Source organism: Vigna radiata, chromosome 7 (assembly GCF_000741045.1).
Source record: "Vigna radiata var. radiata cultivar VC1973A chromosome 7, Vradiata_ver6, whole genome shotgun sequence".
NCBI lineage: Eukaryota > Viridiplantae > Streptophyta > Magnoliopsida > Fabales > Fabaceae > Vigna > Vigna radiata.
Genome location: NC_028357.1, coordinates 29591377 through 29614416, shown reverse-complemented (window position 1 = coordinate 29614416; position 23040 = coordinate 29591377). Strand labels below are relative to the sequence as shown.

Sequence of the window (23040 nt, the reverse complement as noted above, 5' to 3'; positions counted from 1 at the left end):
AGTTGAGGAAGAAATCTAGAGAGAAGAATGGTTTGGGAGAGGGCAAGGTTACAAAGATGTTTTGGAGGAGGATGCACGTTTCTGAAGTGTCTTAATAAGCTGTTGTGAGTTTTTATTTTTCTAAAACTTAAATTTTATTATTTTAATATAATTAAAAATTTTACTTTTAATTTAAGGGTTATTACAAAATATATATTTGAATTTATTTTACTTCACAGAAAGAAAACTTGTTTATATATAACTTTAATACGCATCAGTATCTATACTTATTTAATTTTTATTTATTTATATATATATATATTAACATATTTTTCGACAAAATTATAACATAAAAGATGAGTAAATTTTAAAAAATGTAAATTGTAAAGTCTATATCCATGGGTGGTAAAATGCAAGTGGCATTTAACAGGAAATTTTGGCAAAAAATATTCAATAATTAACACTAAATAAAATTTAATTAAATTTAATTTAAAGAGGTAAATGAAAGTTTGCAAATAATTTAAGTAATATAACCGTAAGAAATTGAAGAAAGAAAAAGGATTAACCTTTGTAGAGAGTTGAAAGAGCTATGTATCCAATAACGGTGAACCAATAGAGGTTGTGATGATTCTCAACACTGAGCTCTCTCAGAACCAATAACGCTTAGCCAATCAGCAACCCTTTCTTTCTCTTTTTCTTTTTTATTTTTCCATCAAAATCCAATATATCTCTCGTCTCCCTCTTCACCCACTATCCCTCGATCCTCATCTCACCATTCTTTATTCAAGCTTCGATCTTGATCTTCTTTTTCCACACCCAATCCTTCGTATTCCAGCCCCTATATTCACCTCCCTCTAAAACTCCCCTAAAACGCAGAAATTTTCATGGGTTGCACCATGAGAGAAAAACACATCAGGGCTAATCGGAGACCGCGATCGGCGAAACCTGACTCCGATTCTTGCGACAAAGATGCCATATCCAAATCCATAGCCGAGTCTGGTCTCAAGCCCTTTAGATACCATACGGCTTCCAATGATTCTTCCCCAAGCCTAAATTCAAACCCTAATTTGGAGGAAACCGGGTGGGGTTACTGTACAGAGGAACAATTGGAAGAGATTCTGTTGAAAAACTTGGAGTTTATTTACAATGAAGCTGTCTCGAAGCTTGTTGCGTTGGGTTACGATGAGGATGTTGCTGTTAAGGCCATGCTTCGAAATGGGCATTGTTATGGTGGCATGGATGCGCTGACAAATATTTTGCACAATTCCTTGGCGTATTTAAATAGTAATAGTGATGGTGGTGGGAATATGGATGAGACTGAGCCTGTGTTCTCTAATTTGAGGCAGTTAGAGGAGTACTCTGTGGCCGCTTTGGTGTGTTTGGTTCAACAGGTGAGGCCACATTTGAGCAAAGGTGATGCCATGTGGTGTTTGCTCATGAATGATCTTCATGTTGGGAGGGCTAGTTCTATGGATATTCCTGTGCCAGGCACTGGGAACCCTGCTCCGGCTTCCGGTGAGGGTGGTGGCAATTCGGTTGGTGTTATGGGGCCGGCTTTTTGTAGGTTTCACGGAGGGTGGGGATTTGCAAATGGGGGAAGCTTGGATTTTCCTGTGAATGGGGTATTCTCTTGCGGGACAGAGATGAATTTGCAGCTACAAAGAGACATTGAGTTTCCGAAGAGGTTTAATCTGTCTCCTTCAATGAAGTCTTTATTGAAAAGAAATGTTGCAATGTTTGCTGCTGGTTTTAGGGCAAACTCGAAGCAGTTGCAGGCGCAGGCAAAGACCATTTCTGGGCGGAGTACTGCACATAGTTTGGATTCTTTTGCTGCGACCGGGACAGGAGTCCCGGCTGATCAATCTGGAGGAGATTCACAGAATGTCGATAACCAAGATGCTGTGAATTCGGTGCTGAGTAAATTTCGTGATTTGAATCTTGACGAGAATTTGGAGCTTGTGGCGGAAGATCAGAAGGATGAGGTCATAGTCACTTTATTTCATCAGATTAAGGATCTTGAGAAGCAGGTCAATGAGCGAAAAGACTGGGCTCATCAGAAGGCAATGCAGGCGGCTAGAAAGCTAAGTAGTGATCTAACTGAGCTCAAGATGTTGCGGATGGAAAGAGAGGAGACTCAGAAATTGAAGAAAGGGAAACCGGCCCTTGAGGACACAACCATGAAGAGGCTATCAGAGATGGAGAATGCATTGAGAAAGGCCAGTGGTCAATTGGACCTTGCGAATGCAGCTGTGAGGAGACTAGAAACTGAGAATGCAGAAATGAAAGCAGAGATGGAGGCTTCTAAATTAAGTGCATCAGAGTCAGTGACAGCTTGCTTAGAAGTTGCTAAAAGGGAGAAAAAATGTTTAAAAAAACTTCTAGCTTGGGAAAAACAGAAAGCTAAGCTGCAGCAAGAGATTTCTGGTGAAAAACAGAAGATATCGGAGACACAAGAAATGTTGGTTCAGATTAGACAGTGTCAAAAGGAGGCTGAGGTTTGCCCTTTATACCCCATTATTATGTTTAACAGCGCCACACACAGTCCACCAAAATGAAAAGAAAATATGGTTTTGAGCTTTTACCTATGTTTGCATTAATTGGACTTGCGTTGCATCTCTGTCAATAAAAATAACATACTTCAACCACAAAGTGTAGCCCAATCTTGCTATATGGCTTGAAGTAGGAACCCCAATTGGAACTACCAGTGTTTTAAATCATGGATGGTGGCAGATTCTGGTCAGCCCTAAAATTGTCATAGTGGGATAACTACTATTTTTTAATTTTTATGTAGTTTTAATAATGTATACTGCATGATTTAAATTCTCAAAAAGGATAAAAATCAATCAATTCATGACATTTATAATTAAATAAAAAGTCATAGGTGGTGTTATATGCAAAACATATCAGTAAAATACCAATAAAAAAGTTGAATACAAGTTTCTTAGGTTGGAATCACCAATCATGATCTTCTCCATCCAAAAATTTTTTCTTTGTCATTTTCACTACTATTACAGTTGTAGATTTCATAGGAAATTGAAATCCTAAAATCTAGTCCTCCAAAACCCTAATGTTGTTGTTCGGAAGGATTTGTTGGAATCTGCTCATAGCATCACTACAGCCACTATTTGGTCTGCTAAACTGATATACTAAACTGCCCGCAATTGAAGCCCCTGTAGAAGACAGGGTCTGCTCTGTACTGCTACGTTGCTCGAGTGGTGTTATCTGAAAATCTGGAAAGCATCTTGTGGCCTGGGACAAGCAGACCCCAAACAGGGATCAGTTCACTGTCAAGGGGTTGGAGTCACCTAATGGTCTTTCTGAAAAGGAAAAAAAGTTTCAAACTTAAAACATCAATATGACCTAGACTAGTGTGACAGTTTGCTATTGTCACATTGAAATTGATTGTTTCTGCGTCAAGAATTTTAGTAATTTTTAACCCGAGTAATGGAATGCGTATCTAACATTGAAGACTTTAAAAATTTATATTTCAGGGCAGTTGTTAATAATTGTGACTTGAAACTGATGTAATGTATTTTTTTCTTTCTTTTTTCTTTATCTTCATACTATTGCATGTGCTATGTATACTTTGAAGGATGGAGATTTATGAAAGTTGAGAACAGGTTGGATGCATAATTGACATTTATGTCAGGATAGAGTACATGACAAGAACTTAATTTCTATGGACAATTTAAATTGTCCACATCGACTACATTCGTCCATACTTTGTTAATATGTATATATGCACTGTAATGGGATTGCGTGCTGTTAAATTTTAATAATACAAACCTAATGTCTGGAAAATAATGACAGCTAAGGATATTATTGACAAAAGTTATCAATGGCATATTATAACAGCTCTGTGGCAATTAAGAAGCCTCTGACTGTTATGAAAATCTAGTTATGTCACAATTTGCTATTGTAGCCTTGGTTTGCAGTCTGTGTCCTAGAAAATTGCAGCAGCTATTCTGCATGAGGAAAAAATCCCTTCTTCACATCCTCTTGTTCTTTGAGTTATTAAACTTCTTTTATGTGCATTCTTTTCTGTTTTTTCCTGGTTTATTCCAGAACTGCTCAAGGTTTTTAATTATGGTCAAAATCTTTAAACTCCCCCTTCTTGGGACAAAAGACATCAAACCTGGCTTGTGTTTTGTTTCTGGCCATGGACCACATTTTTCTGGCATCATTTCTGGTCATTCCAAAGATGTGTGTTATTTTCAGGCAACCCACGGATATCTAGTGTTGTATCCAGTCAACACTGTTATTGCATCATAATACAGCTCTCTGGTCTGTTCTTTTTTATTATGATGCTGTGTTATTTCTTCACTCCTCACGGCCATGGCATCATCCATTCAATTATAACTTCATAGCTTTGTGTTATTGACTTGTTAATCATACTTTTGATTGAGGATGGTGTGTATTTCATAAGTTTAAAGAACTCTGAATTAGGTCCTCCAAAGTTATGTGGCCAATTAGTACTTTACAAAATTTGATCATCAAATTAGTCTTACTTTTCCAAATATTTTGTCATCAAAGTAGTCTCTCAAAGATAATTGTCATTGTGATCATTTTAGTCCTTGGATAAGGATTAGATTGGTAAAATTTTAGATCTTTTCTCTCAAATGTATAATCTGTCACCAAATTTGACCATGAAAGATTCTTTTTTCATAACTATAGTCTTTGATGGGAACCAATATCTTGAGATTTTAGATCTCTGAAAGACTAATGTGATGAATTAAATATCTGATGGGTAAACTTTGTAATCGAAAATTTTGAAGGACTAATGTGGTGACACAAATGAGTTTAAGTACCAAATTGGGGGGTTTTGTCTGTTAACTATTAATGTTGTTGTATTTTGTCCTCTTTGGTATAGCAGCCATCCAACTAGTTTGCTTTTTGGGATTGGTTACACTCGGACTTTGATAAAATGCAATTGACAAACCTGAAAAATTCAAAATATCTGGTCTTCAGGCATATATTTTGGAGCTGTCATTCAAAGTGAGTGGATCTTCAGAATGCATATGTCCTGATGGAGAATGGGATTTAACTTCATCCCAGCATAGAAAATGCCTCTATGATATTTTAGGAAGTAGGATAATGTAGCTTAAAGATAAACTAACTTCATTCATTTTAGTTGTTTTTATTATTGATTTCATAGAGCCCAATGGTGATGAGTTCTCATTGTAGCCAATCGCATTTATTGAGATGAGTCTTGGGTGTGTTTATTCCGTCATGTCATGTAGAAATTTACACTTTAGATGCTTGATAATATATCTCTTATCATATGTTAAAGGTATTGTAGTATTCACACATAACTATTTTGATTTGAGTTAATATCTAGTGAGGCTTTAACATATTTACGATTGTTGCCCCTTTCCTAGCTATTGGCACCGTACGATGATCTTCCAAACTAATCCAAATAAAAGAAACCACCCCTTTCTCATATTATGAGATGTATCTCTCTGCTGTTTATTATCATATTCTTCCTTGATCTCATCAGATTAAAATTAATTATGAGTTAAATATATATTAAATCACTATAAATAGGACAATGTTTGCTTCTAGTCCATAACAAAATCATCTCCCATTTCTTAAAATGTGACAATTGTGATCCATATTACGAGAAATTATTAACTAAAGTGGAAAGAGAGGCCACGAACTACACCTGTCATAGTTCTCATAAATAAGAAACTATAAGGAGGTAATATTTTTTAGGAACAAAAAACAAACGTTTCTTTATTTCCAGTGATTAAAAGAATATGTAACCCTTGAATTAATGTAAATAACACAAATTCACTAGTGTTTCTCATATCAGCCTAGGCGTACTGTGAATTTGTTTCCTTCAATCCTTGCTGATCCTTAAATTATATTCTCTAGGTGCATAATCTAGTTATTGATGATTATTACACCTGGATCTGTTGATTTTTACTGGTTGTTTTGCTCTCCTCACCACTAAATCCTTATTCCATGAAAAGTGCAATCTCTGTGATAATACTAATATTGCTGAAGCACTTATATTGTGTTATAAATTGTTACAGGTGAAGTGGAAGGAGGAGTTGAAGGCTAAAGAGGAAGCCTTAGCAGTGGTTGAGGAGGAACGGTGCTCTAAGGAAGCAGCTGAATCTAATAATAAGAGGAGGATTGAGGCTTTGCGTCTGAAGATAGAGATAGATTTCCAGCGTCACAAGGATGATCTACTAAGACTGGAACAGGAACTTTCGCGCCTTAAAGCCTCTGCTCAGTCTGCTGAGTTGCATCACCAATCAAGCACTTCACCCACAAGCGACTCCGAAGGCACAAAGCCCCAAAGAGAGACCATTGCTAGGCTGCTCCAACAATTAGATAACCTGGACGATTTTTCCGATAAAGAAGTGAATAGCAACAGAGAATGCATTATATGTATGAAAGATGAAGTCTCCATTGTTTTCTTGCCATGTGCACACCAAGTTATGTGTGCTAGTTGCAGTGATGAGTATGGAAGAAAAGGTAAGGCTGCTTGTCCCTGCTGCAGGGTTCAAATTCAACAGAGAATTCGTGTATTTGGGGCAAGTTCCTAGCTCCATTAAAAGTTATGTTACAGTGGGACTTGGGCAGGTATACCCTATGAATTTTTACATAATTTTTGTGCACTACATTGGTGGGGCTACTTGTCCCGCTAAACCTCACAATATAAATAAAAAAAACTAAGTCCTGGCATTACAGTAAATGTCTCTTGGAATGTCTGAAATATACTTGCTTCCTACGGTTGGCTTGAAAATTAAAAAAAAAAAAAGTTGAGATTGTGTTATTGTTTTATTCTGAGAACTTTACCTCCTTTCCCTCTTGCTAATCTTTTCATTTGATCCCTATCTCCTTTTCTAAGTATGGTTTATATTATCTTCATCTGTTTCCAGAAAACAAAGGCTTTGCATCTCATTTTTTTTCTTTCATTCCCCGGGAATGAGGGATTTTACTCATTTATGGAGTTTTGTTTTGTGTTAGCTGATTTATATACATAATTTTATAATATACGCCTTTTTTTTATTATATCACTCCATGATTTGAAAATCACAACTTGATCATACGTTGTAACTGTTGCACTGTGAGATAATGATTTGAAAATCACAACTTGATCATACGCTGTAACTGATGTGCTTCAAAAGATAATAAATTAAAACAAAGCATTCAATGCATGTAAAAATCTAATTACAATAATATGTGTCTTTAAAACATAGCACTACTTTTAGTTGGGAAATATATGTTTTTTATTGCTTTTGGTTTTGAAAATTGATTAATTAGTCATCAATTTTTTTTAAATGTGTATTTAATTTCCTTATCAATTTTCTAGTGAAAAAAAGAGTTACTAAATGTTAAACTTAGATATAAAAGATACTATTGTTTTTTCTTCAATAGTTTATTATTTATTTGTTATTTATGTAGAAACTTGTTGTGATAATACTTACTAAATGGATAGATATTGGTGTAGGTCAATGAAAAAATAAAATAATAAATCTATTTTATTAACTTATAGATTTGACAGTTACTAGAAACTCGCCTCACAACTTTTTTAAATTATTCATTATTGTTTATATATTTTGCATGTTAAATATATCAATACCATATTAATGTATAATGGTTAAAAACATATTTTGTTTAGTTGTACATATGATGATGTGGGCGCTAACCATCTTTATTTGTTTGATCCGAATCATAAATTGATTGATTGTGACATATATGTTATTCAAATCAAACTGTTTATTTCAGAAAACTAATTCACTGGCAATATTTTACTTTTTCCCTTCAAATCAACACTAATTATATATATTTTTAATACATAAAGAAGGAGAAGTAAATAAGTATATTGAATATTATCTTCAAGGATGTAAAGTAATTACAGAATGTAGTGTGAATGCAAGAAATTGAGTTGTATCCAAGAGAACTTTTACACATTATATTTTTCAAAGATGAAAAAATAGAAAATGGAACAACAGAAGAACCTATGTGTTTTTTTTGGGTCCCCGAGTGAATAACAAAGGAAAATAAAGCAAATGATAATGGAATTCACAAGAACATTAATTAGTTGCTTATATTAGTTGAATAGCATGGTCAATATTGCTTGAAGAGAAAGAAATATCTTTATCAATCTTTGTTGCACAACTTCAGGTGTTAAATTTTCCTTACACAATTCAATTATAAAAAAAGAGAAAAATGTGTCAAATTATTCTAAACTATTAATAAATTATTTATCATTGTAATAATAATGATCAAATTTTGAACAATTCAATTACTATCAATGATCGTTTTGTGTTAGAAGGATGTTTAGAACTAATGTGGCATGAAGGATTTCATGGTCAGTTTTTATACTTCCTACTTAATTTTTAAACTGACAAATGTAACATACAAAAGGGATGAAGTATGAGATGGAAAATTTCTCCTCAAAGGTTATTTTTGTAAATATATATATATATATATATATATATATATATATATATATATAACTAATAAATACAAATAACTAAATATTAATAAACATCAATATCTCAAAAATAGAAAAATTTTAATTAGTTTAGAAATAATAATTAACAAAGATGATAAAAATAGAAAATTTAAATTAAACTAGTTTCTAAATTTTAAATCATAATTTCATTTTAAAGAATAAATGTTACACGTATCCTTTTATTGAAATTAAAATATGAATATTTTACAATAGAGTATCTTTTTACACACACAAAGTTTTAAAAATATAGTAATTAAATAATATAATTAAAATAATGTAAAATACACATCAACAATGTATAATATGGCATTTGAAAAATATGGTAAATAAATAATATAATTGAAATAATGTAAAATACACATGAATGAATGGTTGAATTGATACTTTTGAAAACTTTTTTGTAAAGCTTAAAGACAATTAAATTTAATTTGTTAACACATTAGTGTGACTCTGAGATTAAGAGCATAAGTCAACTAAGGTTAATTTGGTAGTTTAAACTTTAAAGATGTGTCAAGATATTAGTTTGCTATTAGACTTGTTTATCATTAGTTAAGAGTTTTTTTAAATAATATATATCTTTAGTTTTAGTATTATGTGAAACTAAACGTGAGCTCACTTGTATTTTTATGATCTCAAATATATAAATAATACACATTTTGATATAATTATGATGTTAATGTGAAACTATATGTTTATTTTTCTTAATCATATGATGTATGCATATGCTATAATTGTACTTGATGTTGGAACAAATTTTATTGCAAATAGTTAAACCATTGAGTTATTTAAGAGAATCCAAGGATATGCACATATGTATGTATAAATTTTATCAAAAGTACACTGAAAATCCTTATCGGGAAATAACATGAAATTTTATTAAGAAAAATAGCATGGTAAATATAATAAAAAAAAATAATCACAACTGTTTTAGTTTCAAAGAAACATTGATATGATTAACTAAAAAATATATTAAATAAATACTAAATTAAATTTTAAATCTTTCATAAATTTGAATATTTTTAATTAAGTTGTTGTTAATTTTTTTTCTTTCTATTAATATTCAAAACTTTTTTATGGTTTTTAGTTAAATCCATGTTATTTTACATTTTTGATAATTGAATTATTCTTATCTTAATTCACAATATTTTAACTGTGTTAAAAATTGTGAGATTTTATAATTAATACAATTACATATTATGATAAATTGAAAATAATAAATATTTTTTATTAATTTAATATTATGTTATATTGATCATAAAACCTAATCTGACACACGAAATATAAAAACAAAACTTTTAAGAAAATAAAAATAACATACCACTCAATTAAAAAAACAGTTAAATAACAAATACTCAATTTAAAAAGTATAAGATTTTTAAATATTTAATAAAAACTTAATAAAAAACTCATTTGAAATTACAAACAAGATTTTTGAGAAACTTAAAATTTAACAAAGTTTGAATAAACATTAGTGCAGAAAGAGCTTTCAACGTCACATTCTGAACCGACATCTATACGAGAGTGACGTTAAATGAGACGTCAATTTCTGCAATTTCGATGTCGTTATAGAAGTCAATTAATCTCAATGTCCGAAATCTGTATAGACGTCAGACGAGGCACAAAACGACGTCTAAAGGGCACTATAGACGTCGAACATGACATTAACCGACGTCTAAGAAGTGCTCGTTGTTTTTTAGTGTAGTTTTGCTCGTGACTTTGGGTACCATAGTGACACCTCCTTCCTTTGCTAGTTTTTTCGTAAGAAAAAATTGCGTCTTTTGCATCTCTCATGGCATTTCAACCTAAAACCGAACCTGGGTCGTTGCCTAGTTCCATTCCAACTGCCAAAGAAAAAGAATACGGTGAAACCGTATTCTTTTTCTTCGCCATAGAAAAAGAATACAGTAACACCGTTTTCTTTTTCTTTGGTGGTAGGAGTGGAAGTAGGCAACAACCCAAGTTCGGCTTCAGGTTGAAATGCCATAAGAGATCCAAAAATCGCAAGCTTTTCTTACGAGGAAACTAGCAAAGGGAGAAGGTGCACTACATTACACAAAGACGAGAAAAACTGCACCAAAACACAACGAAAACTCATTTTAATCGGTTCAAATGAGATCAAACGGTTCAAAAGCAAGTTTAATCGGAGTAAAAGTGAAGTTTAAACGGTTCAAAAGAGTTCAAACGCACCTGAAAGGCAATGCAGAGGAGAGAAAAGGAGAGAAAACGCACCAAGAAGACGATGAAGTGCATGAAACTAGTTCGTGATGACTGATTTAACAATAAATGAGACGTCAGTTGCCACAAAAACCGACGTCTATAATTGAATATACGTCGGGGACCTTACTAATATGACGTTCATTCAATTTCAAAATTAATATTCGTGGTAAATGTAGACGTCACATATAGACATCGGTCAGCGGGATTAGACGTCTACATGACGGAAAAAAAAAATAAAATTGTTCACCTACCTGTCAGACTACATACGTAAGTTAGGAGGGGCACAAATGTCTCTAGTCGTATATAGACATCTGAGTTGGGGGATCTGACGTCTAAATGACGGAAAGAAATGACTTTTCACTTACTATCAGACATATAGACGTCAGTTAGGAGGGAACAAACGTCTATAGTCGCATATAGACGTCGGAATGGTGGGATCTGACGTCTAGATGGCGGAAATACATGACTTTTCATCTACCTGTCAGGCCTCTATAAGTCTGTTATGAAGGGTCCCGACGTCTGTTATGAGGGGTCCCGACGTCTATAATATTATAGACGTTGGTGTCCCTTCTAACCGACGTCTAGAGGCCTGACTTATTTACGAAACTGCCACCGGTCGATAATTTATGTCGCGGCCTCCTTTAACTGACATCTAATGTGTGACGTTAGAAGTCAATTCTGCATTAATAAAATAACATATGCAAATTTTAAGATATCTTAGTTAAATCTGAATACAATCATAAAGCATTTAAGTTGAGATAAAAAAGAGAATACCTGATGAGAATTTGAAAGATTAGTTTTAAATAGATTATGAAAATGTATTTTAATTATTGGAGTAATTTTTTTAAGATAATTATATCTTGATAACTTTTTCTTACAATATTTTAATATTAAACATCAATATAAACCAATCAAGATAAATCAATCTTAAAATGTTGTGAAAGTATAATTATTTTTTTTATAAGAATGAATTACTTATGGAGAGAGAGGTATTAATTTTCAATTCCTTTTAAGATTTTTGTGAAGGAAAGTGTTTATTTTCTATTTTTCTCCGAAGTCTGTCTGAGCCTGCAACGATAGTTTGTATCTATACTAGAATAAGATAAAAGCCAAATCCAGAAAGCACAAAGGAAACACTATAATTGAAGCCTCTCTCCTTCTTCCATCATAGCAATAATCATGGCTCCAATGCTTGAGAGTGAAAAAGACCCTCCACAACCACCTTCACGTGCCTTTCTGGACACAGTTGAAGAAATCACCTCAATTTATAGGTCACTGCCACCTCGACCTTCCATTGAAGAGGTGGAAGCTGCCACGTCCACTGTGGATACCCTCAAGAAAGACGAAGAAACCAAACTCCACCAAATCTCAATGCAAAAGCCTCCTCACGATGTTCCCGAGGACCTCTTCTCTGTCCTGCAGCAACTCAAGAAGACCATGCTCCTTTTCCATACCCAACAACACAGGAGAGAGGCTCTTCAACTTCTTGAGCTCGAAAACATGTTTCAAACATTCGGTCATCTCATTCAGAGGGCTTCTCAATTGGTCTCTGGAGATACCCACAACCAAAGTCTTCCCTCTATACCTGAAGAACTCGTAGTGACAAGTGACCAAAGTGAAACTTTGCTGAAGGAAGACGAAGAATCACAGAAGAATGATTTCCAAATGATACAGCGTTCCTTCTCTACAGGTTAGTATTATGGGAAATAACCCAATTTCGTTTTTCTTATAATTATTTTAGTGATTATATGTTCTCTCATCTAATTATTGTTCATGGATTATGGTTAAGATTTCGAACACCTTTTTGTTTTTCTCTCTTTCGTCAAGGAAAGAAAAACAAATTTGTTTAGCGTTTGTATGGTGTATGAAATGTATGGACAAGTATTTCTGATGTGTAGTGCAGTCACAGATACCCTAAAAACCTTTATGTTGCAACTGAAATTGTGGTCGTGGACTGTTTTTCAAAACCTTGATTTGCTATGATGTTCTTCCTTTTATTAATTTTGTAGGGAATGGAAGCACTGAGAAATTAAGTCTAATGAAAGTTGCTACTCTTATTGAAAGTTGTGCTGGTAGTGGAGCTACGACCCTTGAACTTAGAGGAAAGTTGGAAGATCAGATGGAATGGTTGCCGGTGTCAATTGGGAAATTATCTGATGTCACTGAAATGGACCTATCAGAAAACAGAATCATGGCTCTTCCTACAACCATTGTGGGTCTCAAGGCCTTAACAAAGCTTGATCTTCACTCAAACCAACTTATAAACCTTCCCCATTCATTTGGTGAATTGATAAACCTTGTTGATCTTGACATCCACGCCAACAGATTGAAATCACTTCCTGCTACTTTCGGAAACTTGACAAACCTCATTGATCTGGACTTGAGCTCAAATGGGTTCACAAATTTACCCGAGACAATTGGGAATTTGAGCAGCTTGAAGAGATTGAATGCTGAGACCAACGAGCTTGAGGAACTGCCTCACACAATTGGAAATTGCTCATCACTATCTGAGCTCAAGTTGGATTTCAATCAGCTCAAGGCCTTGCCTGAGGCAATTGGGAAGCTTGAATGGTTGGAGATTCTCACTTTGCACTATAATAGAGTTAAGAGGTTGCCTTCCACAGTGGGTAATCTACGCAATTTGAAGGAACTTGATGTTAGCTTTAATGAGCTCGAATTTGTACCAGAGAACCTGTGTTTTGCAACTAATTTGAAGAAATTAAACTTGGGGAAGAACTTTGCGGACCTAAGAGCCTTGCCAACATCAATTGGAAATCTTGAAATGCTTGAGGAGTTGGATATAAGTGATGATCAAATAAAATCTTTACCAGAGTCTTTCAGGTTCTTGTCCAAGTTGAGAGTTTTTCGAGCTGATGAGACCCCCCTTGAGGTGCCACCCAGAGAATTGGTCAAGTTGGGTGCTCAGGTAAACCTTTAGATTCACTTGTTTCTACTTTCTCACCTTCTCTATTTACTTAACTCTTTGCTCCTTCTTGTTCACCAGGAAGTTGTGCACTATATGGCTGATTTTGTCACCAAAAGGGACGCAAAAATCGTGCCATCAAAGAAGAAAAAGAAGGGATTCTGGTCTTGGTTTTGCTCCATATTTTGCTCTAAGCTTGAATGATAATTGGACAAAGTCTATGCTAATTTATGTTTCTTGTGCTTGTATTTTGTCTGTCCGTTGCATATGATTTAAACACCTTGTAAACTTTGTTTATAACTTTGTTTATAACTTTGATTTTCTGCAAATATTTTGTATATAATGAGTTCTTGATATGGCAATTCCTGGGTTTTTAACCTGTTTGTGGTGTGTGGTCAGTTACATTTCTATCTCAGAGAGTAGATTCATGTCTATCTGCATCTGCAAATAAAATCCACCCATTGGAAACTGCTGTAAGCATGTATTATTTTCAACGCTTTGAATTTCATGGAAAAAATAGATAAGAATTAATAGCGTAAACCTTTTTCTTTCTCTAAAATTAAAAAAATGTGTCAAATCAGAATCCAGTCATAAATCATAATCCTTAATCCAGTCTCATATGGTTGTGCATACTAGACATGAGCATCTTTGGTCTGCATATGACTATCTTTATTTTTCCAATTTTGAATAGACTAAAAACAACTCATTAATTATTATTATCAGACGTAATACAATAATCTATTTCTAGCTTCAAGAACGGTTGACTTTGTTAAATATGTAACTGCTGTTGGAATACATGAAGAAATGTTTAATGTTAATACCATGGGCTTAAACTCTGGTATTTCTATTCTGGTGACATTCATTTTTTCAACGGCAAAAATTTTAAGAAAAGTCTTGACTTTGGGCTATGCCCACTTTAAGAATTATATCATGAGGTAATATTTTAGTTTTATATAAATCTTATTGTGCCATGTTATTTTGAAAGTTTTTCTTACATGTTTTGTTCTAATAAAATTTTATGAAATTTACAATTGAATAACTTTTTATTTGCATTTTAATTTTTCAAAAGTAATTTTTTTTATTCTTCTGATTCGTTACTTGTTTGAAATTTAAAATCTTTTAAATTTCAAGGTATATTTGAATACTTCTATGAAATGTTTAATCTTAAATTTATGACTATGATTACGACCTTGTATTAGATATGCCTTAAATTTTACAAGTTAACGTAGTCTAGAAGAGTTAATTTAACTGAAAACTATACACGGATGAAGTTATTCCTTTTTAAGCACTTGTTTGTTGGCTTATGTTTCTATGGACAACTTTGTAGTGTCTTACATTAATTTATTGTATTAATAATTCGATGTTTATTTTATATATTCCGTAGCTATATAAAGTTTCTCTTTCGTCTTTTAACAGGTGTTTCATGAGTTTTTTTATTAAATTAAGTAAAAAAATCTTCAGTAAATAATTAATAGTACCATAAAATATTTAAAAAATAAACTAATATGCTGTCAATTAAATAAAGTTTCACTTTTTAAAAAAGGAAAGTTTAATTTTTTATGGGTAACTTTGTTGAATTTAAAAAAGAAAACATTGAAAATCGTTGTCTTTTTTAAAAAATAAAATAAAGGAAGAGCTTTGTTAAAAACAGAACTTCAGCTGTTGAGTTTCAATTAGATGATCATTTATATCGTTATTTTATTGTTACTAACTTATGAAAATTTTATTTAGTGAACTATCAACCATGATCAATTTAAATATTTAATATTTAGTGTTTGTTCGGTTATTTTGGTCCCTTTTGTTTTTGCGACTTTAGTTCCCAAATTTTCTAAAATATGTAATTTTAGTTTATTATACTGGGCCCGAAATGTGGGCTGATTATTTGGGCCTGTGTGAAAGCGAAATAAAAGTAAACGGAAAAATTTGTAGTTCCGCTAGATTCTTTAACTTGATGGTTTCACTCAGTTTAACGTCACAACTTCATCGTCCTCCTCGTACTCATGTCCTCTGCAACTTTAACCTAAAGTACGCAACCTCCTTTGTAGCCACCTATTTCTCTACATTCATTTATTTTTTATACATGTTTTTGTTGTTTGTTTATCAAATTAGCTCGCGGATTGGAATCTTACCGATTTTGGTTATTGGAATTAGTATATAGTATGTTTGTCCAAGTAATTTTGATTTCTGAATTCACCACAAATTCGCATTCTCTCTCTATTTTCTTCTTTTTTAAACTTTCGTTTATTTTAAACCTATTCAATTAATCTCAATTGTGGTTGCTTAAGTTTGTTCAACAACTGAATGAGTGTGAGCAAGGTTGAATCTATTTTTATTTGTTCTAAATCCTGATATTCTGAGTGTTGATTCACTTAATAACTGACACATTTCATTCTTCCGTGTTGAAGATGATCTCGGCATGCGGTGATAAAAGTGTGAAGTAACTTGCTGCAATGAATACTTAAACATGAACTTTTGCGGCAGTGCACTGCGACTGTGACTGTGGGGTGAGTTCATTGAACACACGTAACAATGGCTGGTGCAGTTGGCATGCCTGAGCGGGAGACACCGATTTTTTCCAGCAACAATGTCCGTCCAAGGTTGGATGTCTATGTTTGGGACATGGATGAGACGCTTGTACTACTCAACTCCTTGCTGAAATCATCATACGCAGAGGCTTTCAACGGTCTGAAGGATGTGCAGAAGGGAGTTGAAATCGGGAGGATGTGGGAAAATCTCATTCTACAAACATGTGATGATTATTTCTTCTATGAACAAGTAAAATTTGGGTTATATGTTGAAATTTCCATGGATTTTTTTTGCCTGTGGAGTGTCATTGATTGATCTGGGGTTTCTATGCTGCAGATTGAAAATTACAATAAGCCATTTCTTGATTCTCTGGCCCAATATGATGATGGGAGCGACTTATCTGATTATGACTTCAACAAAGATGAATTAGGTGCCCCTCAAGATGATGCCAACAAAAGAAAACTTGCATATAGGCATCGAGTCATTGCCCAAAAGTACATACAGGTTAAACTTCTGGAGCATTATTGTTTCTGTATTCAACTTTTGAAACTGAGTACTATGATATGGAATTGTGTTGTGTTATGTGTTATAATAATGTTGCAGATTTATTGGAAATTCCTGAAATTAATGAATATAATTGATGTATGTATCTATGACAGTACTTTCCTTTATATTTTCAATTGTCATTTTTATCTTGATGAAATGTTTCAGTTATGAAGCCATAGCATTGTTTTGATTTTATGGACCATGCAAATAAATAATAGTTTCCACAACACATTATCAATTACTTATAAGCTTAAAGAGAGATTGATTGAGTTCACTTTTTATGCCTGCATGTTATAGTTTGCTGTTGTCTATAAATGCATCTTTGTAACGAGTTTTTGAACCTTATGAAACTTGTCTCAAAGTGCATATATGTTAAAATACGTTATAAAACATTTTGTGGAGCAATTTTGGTAGTCTTACATTTAACGTAAAAGGTTTAGATAGGCCTTTGGCATCTGACTAGGTGGAGGGTAAAAGGGAGGGGCCCAATGGTAGCACGAGCCTGATGTTTATGAGAGGAAAAAGAGAAGTTAAAGTAAGGGGAAAGAAAGGGAAAATTCAGTTAGCAGATAGGAAAAAGGTTCATTACTGAATTGTGATGGGTTGCTTGTTGTGGGGAAAGGAGGAGATTCCGGAATCAGGATTAGTTGGAGGAAGGGAGCGAGAGAGAGAGAGAAGGGTTATATAGAAGATAGTTTAAGGTCTTGAGTGTATGTTTGGTGGGTGGTGAGTTAGTTATGCCATTTAGGTTCTGTTTGGATGAACTTTTCTATGGACATATATAAGAGAAGAAAATAAGAAGGTAAAATAAATTGAGTTTTTCTTGTAAGTTAAATCAACTTATAGACTTTAACTCTTTTACTATATCTCTCCAATTTCTCTAAAAGTTTAAATGATAAGCTGATTTTAGTTTGAAGAAGAAACGAATTTCATTTTACTTTCATATTTTCTTCCAAGTACATATAGAAAAATTTATTCAAACAAAGTGATAGGGACAATGACGTCTCCTTTCTTTTTGTTGAGTATTCTGTTTATCAGAAGGTTTTTACTCAGCTGTAAAGAACTTTGCTCCCTAATTTCTGAGTCAGTATTATTCAGTATATCTTGTTTCTATCAGTTTTTGAGTTAGATATTTTCTGATTTTTGTGATGCTTATTCTGAAAGTCAGTTGTAAAACTTGCATCTCATTTGCTTTTGTCTTTACTTATTTATTATTGGATTTTGGATTGAATGTATATCTATTACTTTCCCAATATTCCATAGTTTGTGCTTTAGATATAGAATAGTTTGGCCATTGATCATTAACCACGTTTCCATAAATTTGTGTCTACGGTGATCTATTTTTGTATTGTTTTAATCTCAATCTCACATTTTATCTGGAAAATTATATCTTGACAATGGACACCACTTGACAACCAATGATAGACAAGTTTTTTTTATGTTAAAAATGCATGACAATGGGTTGTGGAAAGAAAATACCATAATAATTTTTTTCAATTAAAATATTACAATTGTAGAGTGGTTTTGGGTGTCCATGTATCACTACTTCTGAAACACATAAATACACAAGAAGGAAGGGTTGAATTTTGGATTTACAGCTCAAACTTTTGCAAATCAACATTTGGTAACAACAATCAGACAAAGTTTAAACTTGACAGACATACTATCTAGCAATTTTCGGAAGAGTAGCATCTAAGGAAAATAGTCCGATGAAACTTCAAGTTGACAATACTATCGAAGTCTCTTTCTAAAACTCATTTGAGTAAAACTGTTCTTCTTTGATTAGTTTTAGATTAATAACATGCAATTGAAACAAATAAGAGTTGAAAGAGATTTACACAAGGTATTTTTATACTAATTTATTTAAAAATCCAAACTACATATAGTTCTTGATCAACACAATCAAGTTCCACTAGCATGCTAATGCTACAAGGTATAATGCATGTATTCTTTGGACCCCAGCTAGTTTTGGCTAAACACAAACTATTAGTTAACCACAACCACTCTTGGTTAAAACTGAGTATAATTTGGAATACAACCACTCATGACTAAGACAGTGTATTCTATGGAAAACAACCACTCTTCGTTAGTATCGAGTATTCTTTGGAACACGACCACTCTTGGGTAAGATTGAGTAATCTTTGAAACACAACCACTCCTAGTTAAGATCAAGTATTCTTTGTAACACAATCACTCTTGGCTAAACAACTAAGTATTATTTAGGCACACAACCACTTTTGACAAAACACTGAGTATTCTTTAAGCCTGGGTACTCTTGGCTAAACACTTTGTTTACACAAAGGGTGTGATTTAAATGATCACAGGTTTGCTAGATAAAAAGCGTAACATCCTAAGACGGGTACAAGATGATAAACACTCTTTTAGGTTGCTAAATGAACACAGCAATGTTCTTGCTCACAAACTGAAAGCTTAAGGATTGCTAGAGATTATAAAAACTTTGTTATCATTCTCATTAAAGGAGTTTCATCAATGGCGTCAATCTTTCTTCTTCAACGAGGTCTTCTTTATATAGATGTTGAGAAGAAAAGAGTCATTACAAATCTTTTAAGAGATGTTGTGAGGTCTTGCAAAGATCTTCTTCTCTTGTGTTTGTCCATGTTCAAGCTTGTAGATGGGTTAAATGTTTTCAGACAACATTAAATGCATATAACTTCTTTAAGTTACATTTTGATACACAGCATGACTTATTAGACCTCGATTAGGTAGCTTCTTTCCAAACTTGAGTAAAGCATAAAGCTTGACATGGCTAATCTTTGTTCAGAAAAGTTGTTTGCATGATGTAACTTTGACACGTTCTTCAAGAGATCTTTGATGTAGACTCTCTTGTAAGACTTCAAGAGATGGACATTCTCTAAGAGCATAGAATAAGCATTTATGAGTATTCCATATATATTATGAATACTTCAGACTATATGTCCTTATCATTCGTCCAAGCAAAAGCTTATAAGAGGAAGTATATAGACAAAACGCTGTGTGTTTGGTTGGCCAGACGAAGCTCTGTAAGCAAAGAGCTTATGCATCTATTTGACCAGATGAAAACATTTGTGCCTGTCGAGACCTGATGCTTATAAAACATATTTTATATTTTGTTGTTAAGCATATAATCAAACATCAAATATAGGGTCCTTTGAACTTTGCATTAACAATACCCCTTTTATCTTTTATTAAAAACAGTAAAATGTCAAATGTAAAATGTCAAAGAGCAAGCTGAGTGCTTCATCTTTAAAGAATTTCTTGTGGATTAGTGTTGAAGGCAAAAAAGGCTACGCGACTATAGACTCCTGAGTACTGCAACTTATTTTGTTAATTTATATTTTAATTCCTATGCTAACAGATCAATAGTTGTAAAATGTAACTGAAACAAGCTTTGAAGTTTCAACAAATCAATGTTCATAATGTAAAACTGGATTATTGTTTAGAAAAAACTTCATGAGTTTTTAGTTTATTGGTGAGATATGCTTCTTTTTTTTCTAATGACTGAAGCTTTGTAGATATCATGAAAATCTAAGTTAGAGACTTGGAGTTGGAGATTTACCAAAGAAGTTGTTGTTTACTTTTATTTGATAGCTTTTCTATTGGTAGCTTAACATAAGATAAATCTTTTCTTGTTTGGTTTCAGGGTTTACGGAATATTTTAGATCAAGAGACAATAAAACACTGGGATGAATTGTATGATAAAACTGATGAATACACTGACAGGTGGCTTTCATCAGGTATGTTTTGATGCTTAAATGATTTTATCTTTTGTTCACGACCTGTATTACTTACATCTTTCATGTTTAATATATTGTAGCACGAACCTTTTTGAAGGAGTGTTTGGGTGAAGATGAAGATGCAGTTTCTTCAATTGCTTCTTCTGATACCAGCTATAACTCAACTAATGTAAAGCATGTTAATGTTTTAGTGACCTCTGGATCGTTAATTCCCTCACTTGTGAAATGCCTGCTCTTTCGTCTGGACAGCTTGATAAGCCATGGAAATGGTGAGTAATTTTATCTCTTCTGGCTACTGTGAACCCGCATAATTGACTTTTTTATGCCATATATCTGAAAGCTCAGCTCACGATCATGTTATTAATGAACCTTTTTGAAAGCCTAAAACTAGTAATCATTTCTGTAACCAGAGTTTAATCCTGATCCATGTTTAATTATGTATGGTGCATTTCAGTTTATAGTTCATGGGAAGTGGGAAAAATTCAATGTTTCCGATGGATCAAGGAGCGTTTCAACCATCCTAATGTTCGCTTTTGTGTATTTGGAGATGGATGGGAAGAATGTGAAGCTGCAGAAATCATGAGATGGCCATTTGTTAAGATTGATCCACGGCCAGGAAAACTTCACAGGTTCCCTGGTCTTACTTTGACAACAGTTAGCCACTACTTTTCTGTGGTGTATGGAAGGCCAAACAATGAGAATGAAGATGGTTGACCCATGATCTTCATCTCATCTACACTTTTCTGGTATTCATGTCTGTACCAATAATATAAAATGAATGCAGCAGCATAACCAGCAATTGTGTTACCAAGTGTATGCATTGCTTCCGTGAGATGGCTATCAATCTCAGGTGCCAATTGCTTTTGAAGAAATTAGACAGCTATTTTTCTGACATTCGTGATGATAACTTCACGATGTAGAAATGAATGTAGATCATTCACCAGTCACCGCTTCTAATGTACATAAGATGTTTAAAATTCATATATGTGCACTTTCTGTAGGGCCCTCCACCCATTATACGTCGTTTCTACGCTTATTTCGCAGTACAGGAAGGCAAATTTGAAAGTGCATTACTAACCACCACTCACCATACATGCATGGCTTTTGCTGCACAAACAAGTCCTTCAAAAGGCCTAAAGTTCAATGGATTTTATGTTTATGTGAATTTAGAATTTTGCTGCATAATCTACATTCATAGCAAATCCATTACATATAAATATCATAATTTTTAGTTAAAGGGGGATATTTTTTCGAGTATCCTAGAAATTCATCATACACCCTCTTTAATTCTATCTGAAATGAAAAATGTTGGACTGTTTTAGGTAACAGGAAGCCACTTCTAAGTTTCGTTTCATGATGCATTGCGGATGCATTGCTGACATCAATATTTATGTGCTTATGGCTGGTGCTTCGCAAAGTGTTAGCTTCATCTTCATTTGCAAGTTTAGATAATGGAGTTTGGCCTCACATTCACAGAGCAGTATCTGATGTGGAATGGCCGTCAACTATAACTATAGGATAAAATTCCTGATGTGATTCTGAGAATTGACCAAAAGATTATAAAGATTTTTTGAGGTCTTCGTCAATTTTTAAATCTCAGAAGGTAGGTCCTCATTTTGCCAGATTAATCTGAAGCTGCATGGCTGGTGTTAAGTCCACTTTTCCCTCCAGCACGCCTGTTATCATATCAATTAAACAACTTGTCTTCTTGCCAAAAGATAAGTCCTAAAATGGTATTGGTATGGTATACCTTGGGATTTGACATGCACTGTATATTGTTCTGACATTTGAGATATACACAAAATCTATCCTCTGTTGTCCTTTACTCTGTTTGAGACAATGAATTGGTTCGAATTAAGGATAAGATCATTCGATAATTTATGTAAATCTGGTTCAGGCAATGCGTCCAAATGAACACTTTGTCCACTTAATCATCTACTAATGGAAGACAAATAACCACAGATTTATTTTGCCCTGCTCGATTGGAGGACGGATACACTTTCATTATCAATTTTGGCTTGGTCCGGTGACACAGACAACTTTCTTTCATAACTTTATACAACAGTTTTTTTTTTTTTTCATGTTACTACAAAATAATTCTGACAATTTAATTTTTCAAATGCAAATAAGCCCTTTAAATATTTACCCTCAATAATATGTAAGGATTTTTTTCCTTCTGTCAGTCATTAATTTATCATTAAATAAGTGAAAAAAACTGTCCTTTTTAATCACTGCCCTGTTAAATGTGGAGCTAGTGTTTCTCTAAGAAAATTATTTAGAAAATATTTGACAGGACTGCGAATATTGTTAATTCTCAAATTTACAATACATGATATTGCTTATCTTTGAAGACAAATTAAGATTTTAGACTTATTATTAGTGTAGGGTAGATATAGAGCACGTGATATATAATCAATGACAGTGGATTTTGTTAGCAAAACAACATATCTTTATAGGGGTCCATTGCTATATTTTTTTCACGATAAAAGGCATGGCCCGTGAGGTTTTCATTAGTAAAATTATGGTACTCAATTTAATACAGTTAGCAATTTTATCTTCCTATTATGAACTAACTCTTCATTGGAAAGTATCTGAATTTTTTATGATAAAATCTAAAACCTTCAATGCTTCAACATAATTTA

At 33.3% G+C, this 23040-nt stretch overlaps 3 protein-coding genes across 5 annotated transcripts; all 3 read left to right on the top strand.

Annotated features, from left to right (window-relative positions):
* The first annotated feature begins 581 nt into the window (after positions 1–581).
* Positions 582–6822, top strand: LOC106768813 (MND1-interacting protein 1). Its single transcript, XM_014654152.2, has 2 exons — positions 582–2474; positions 6015–6822. The coding sequence occupies exons 1-2, from the start codon at positions 864–866 to the stop codon at positions 6531–6533; spliced, it is 2130 nt and encodes a 709-aa protein (XP_014509638.1). The 5' UTR covers positions 582–863; the 3' UTR covers positions 6534–6822.
* Positions 6823–11706: 4884 nt separating this feature from the next.
* Positions 11707–14047, top strand: LOC106766979 (plant intracellular Ras-group-related LRR protein 5). Its single transcript, XM_014651782.2, has 3 exons — positions 11707–12359; positions 12679–13595; positions 13674–14047. Exons 1-3 carry the CDS (start codon positions 11849–11851, stop codon positions 13794–13796), a joined length of 1551 nt encoding a protein of 516 aa, XP_014507268.1. The 5' UTR covers positions 11707–11848; the 3' UTR covers positions 13797–14047.
* Positions 14048–15499: 1452 nt separating this feature from the next.
* LOC106766886 (eyes absent homolog 2) lies at positions 15500–22280 on the top strand. 3 transcript variants are annotated; one of them, XR_002668570.1, is made up of 7 exons: positions 15500–15617; positions 15998–16367; positions 16455–16622; positions 20305–20398; positions 20479–20667; positions 20853–21248; positions 21721–22280. XR_002668570.1 is itself a non-coding variant. In XM_022783383.1 (6 exons), exons 2-6 carry the CDS (start codon positions 16122–16124, stop codon positions 21110–21112), a joined length of 846 nt encoding a protein of 281 aa, XP_022639104.1. In that variant the 5' UTR covers positions 15500–15617; positions 15998–16121; the 3' UTR covers positions 21113–21415. The 3 variants fall into 3 exon arrangements, 2 of the variants coding, with proteins under 2 accessions (XP_022639104.1, XP_014507150.1); XM_022783383.1 differs by lacking the exon at positions 21721–22280 and having other exon boundaries at positions 20590–20667; positions 20853–21415; XM_014651664.2 differs by lacking the exon at positions 21721–22280 and having other exon boundaries at positions 20853–21415.
* The last annotated feature ends 760 nt before the right edge of the window (positions 22281–23040 follow it).

Excerpts from the sequence above, each read along its gene's own strand:
- LOC106766886 (XM_014651664.2), top strand. The coding sequence starts at position 16,122 with ATGGCTGGTGCAGTTGGCATGCCTGAGCGGGAGACACCGATTTTTTCC. Across the intron at positions 20,399-20,478 it reads TGACAGGTGGCTTTCATCAG|CACGAACCTTTTTGAAGGAG; the intron begins GTATGTTTTGAT and ends AATATATTGTAG. Across the intron at positions 20,668-20,852 it reads CTTGATAAGCCATGGAAATG|TTTATAGTTCATGGGAAGTG; the intron begins GTGAGTAATTTT and ends GGTGCATTTCAG.
- LOC106766979 (XM_014651782.2), top strand. The coding sequence starts at position 11,849 with ATGGCTCCAATGCTTGAGAGTGAAAAAGACCCTCCACAACCACCTTCA. Across the intron at positions 12,360-12,678 it reads ACAGCGTTCCTTCTCTACAG|GGAATGGAAGCACTGAGAAA; the intron begins GTTAGTATTATG and ends TTAATTTTGTAG. Across the intron at positions 13,596-13,673 it reads TGGTCAAGTTGGGTGCTCAG|GAAGTTGTGCACTATATGGC; the intron begins GTAAACCTTTAG and ends CTTGTTCACCAG.
- LOC106768813 (XM_014654152.2), top strand. The coding sequence starts at position 864 with ATGGGTTGCACCATGAGAGAAAAACACATCAGGGCTAATCGGAGACCG. Across the intron at positions 2,475-6,014 it reads AGTGTCAAAAGGAGGCTGAG|GTGAAGTGGAAGGAGGAGTT; the intron begins GTTTGCCCTTTA and ends AAATTGTTACAG.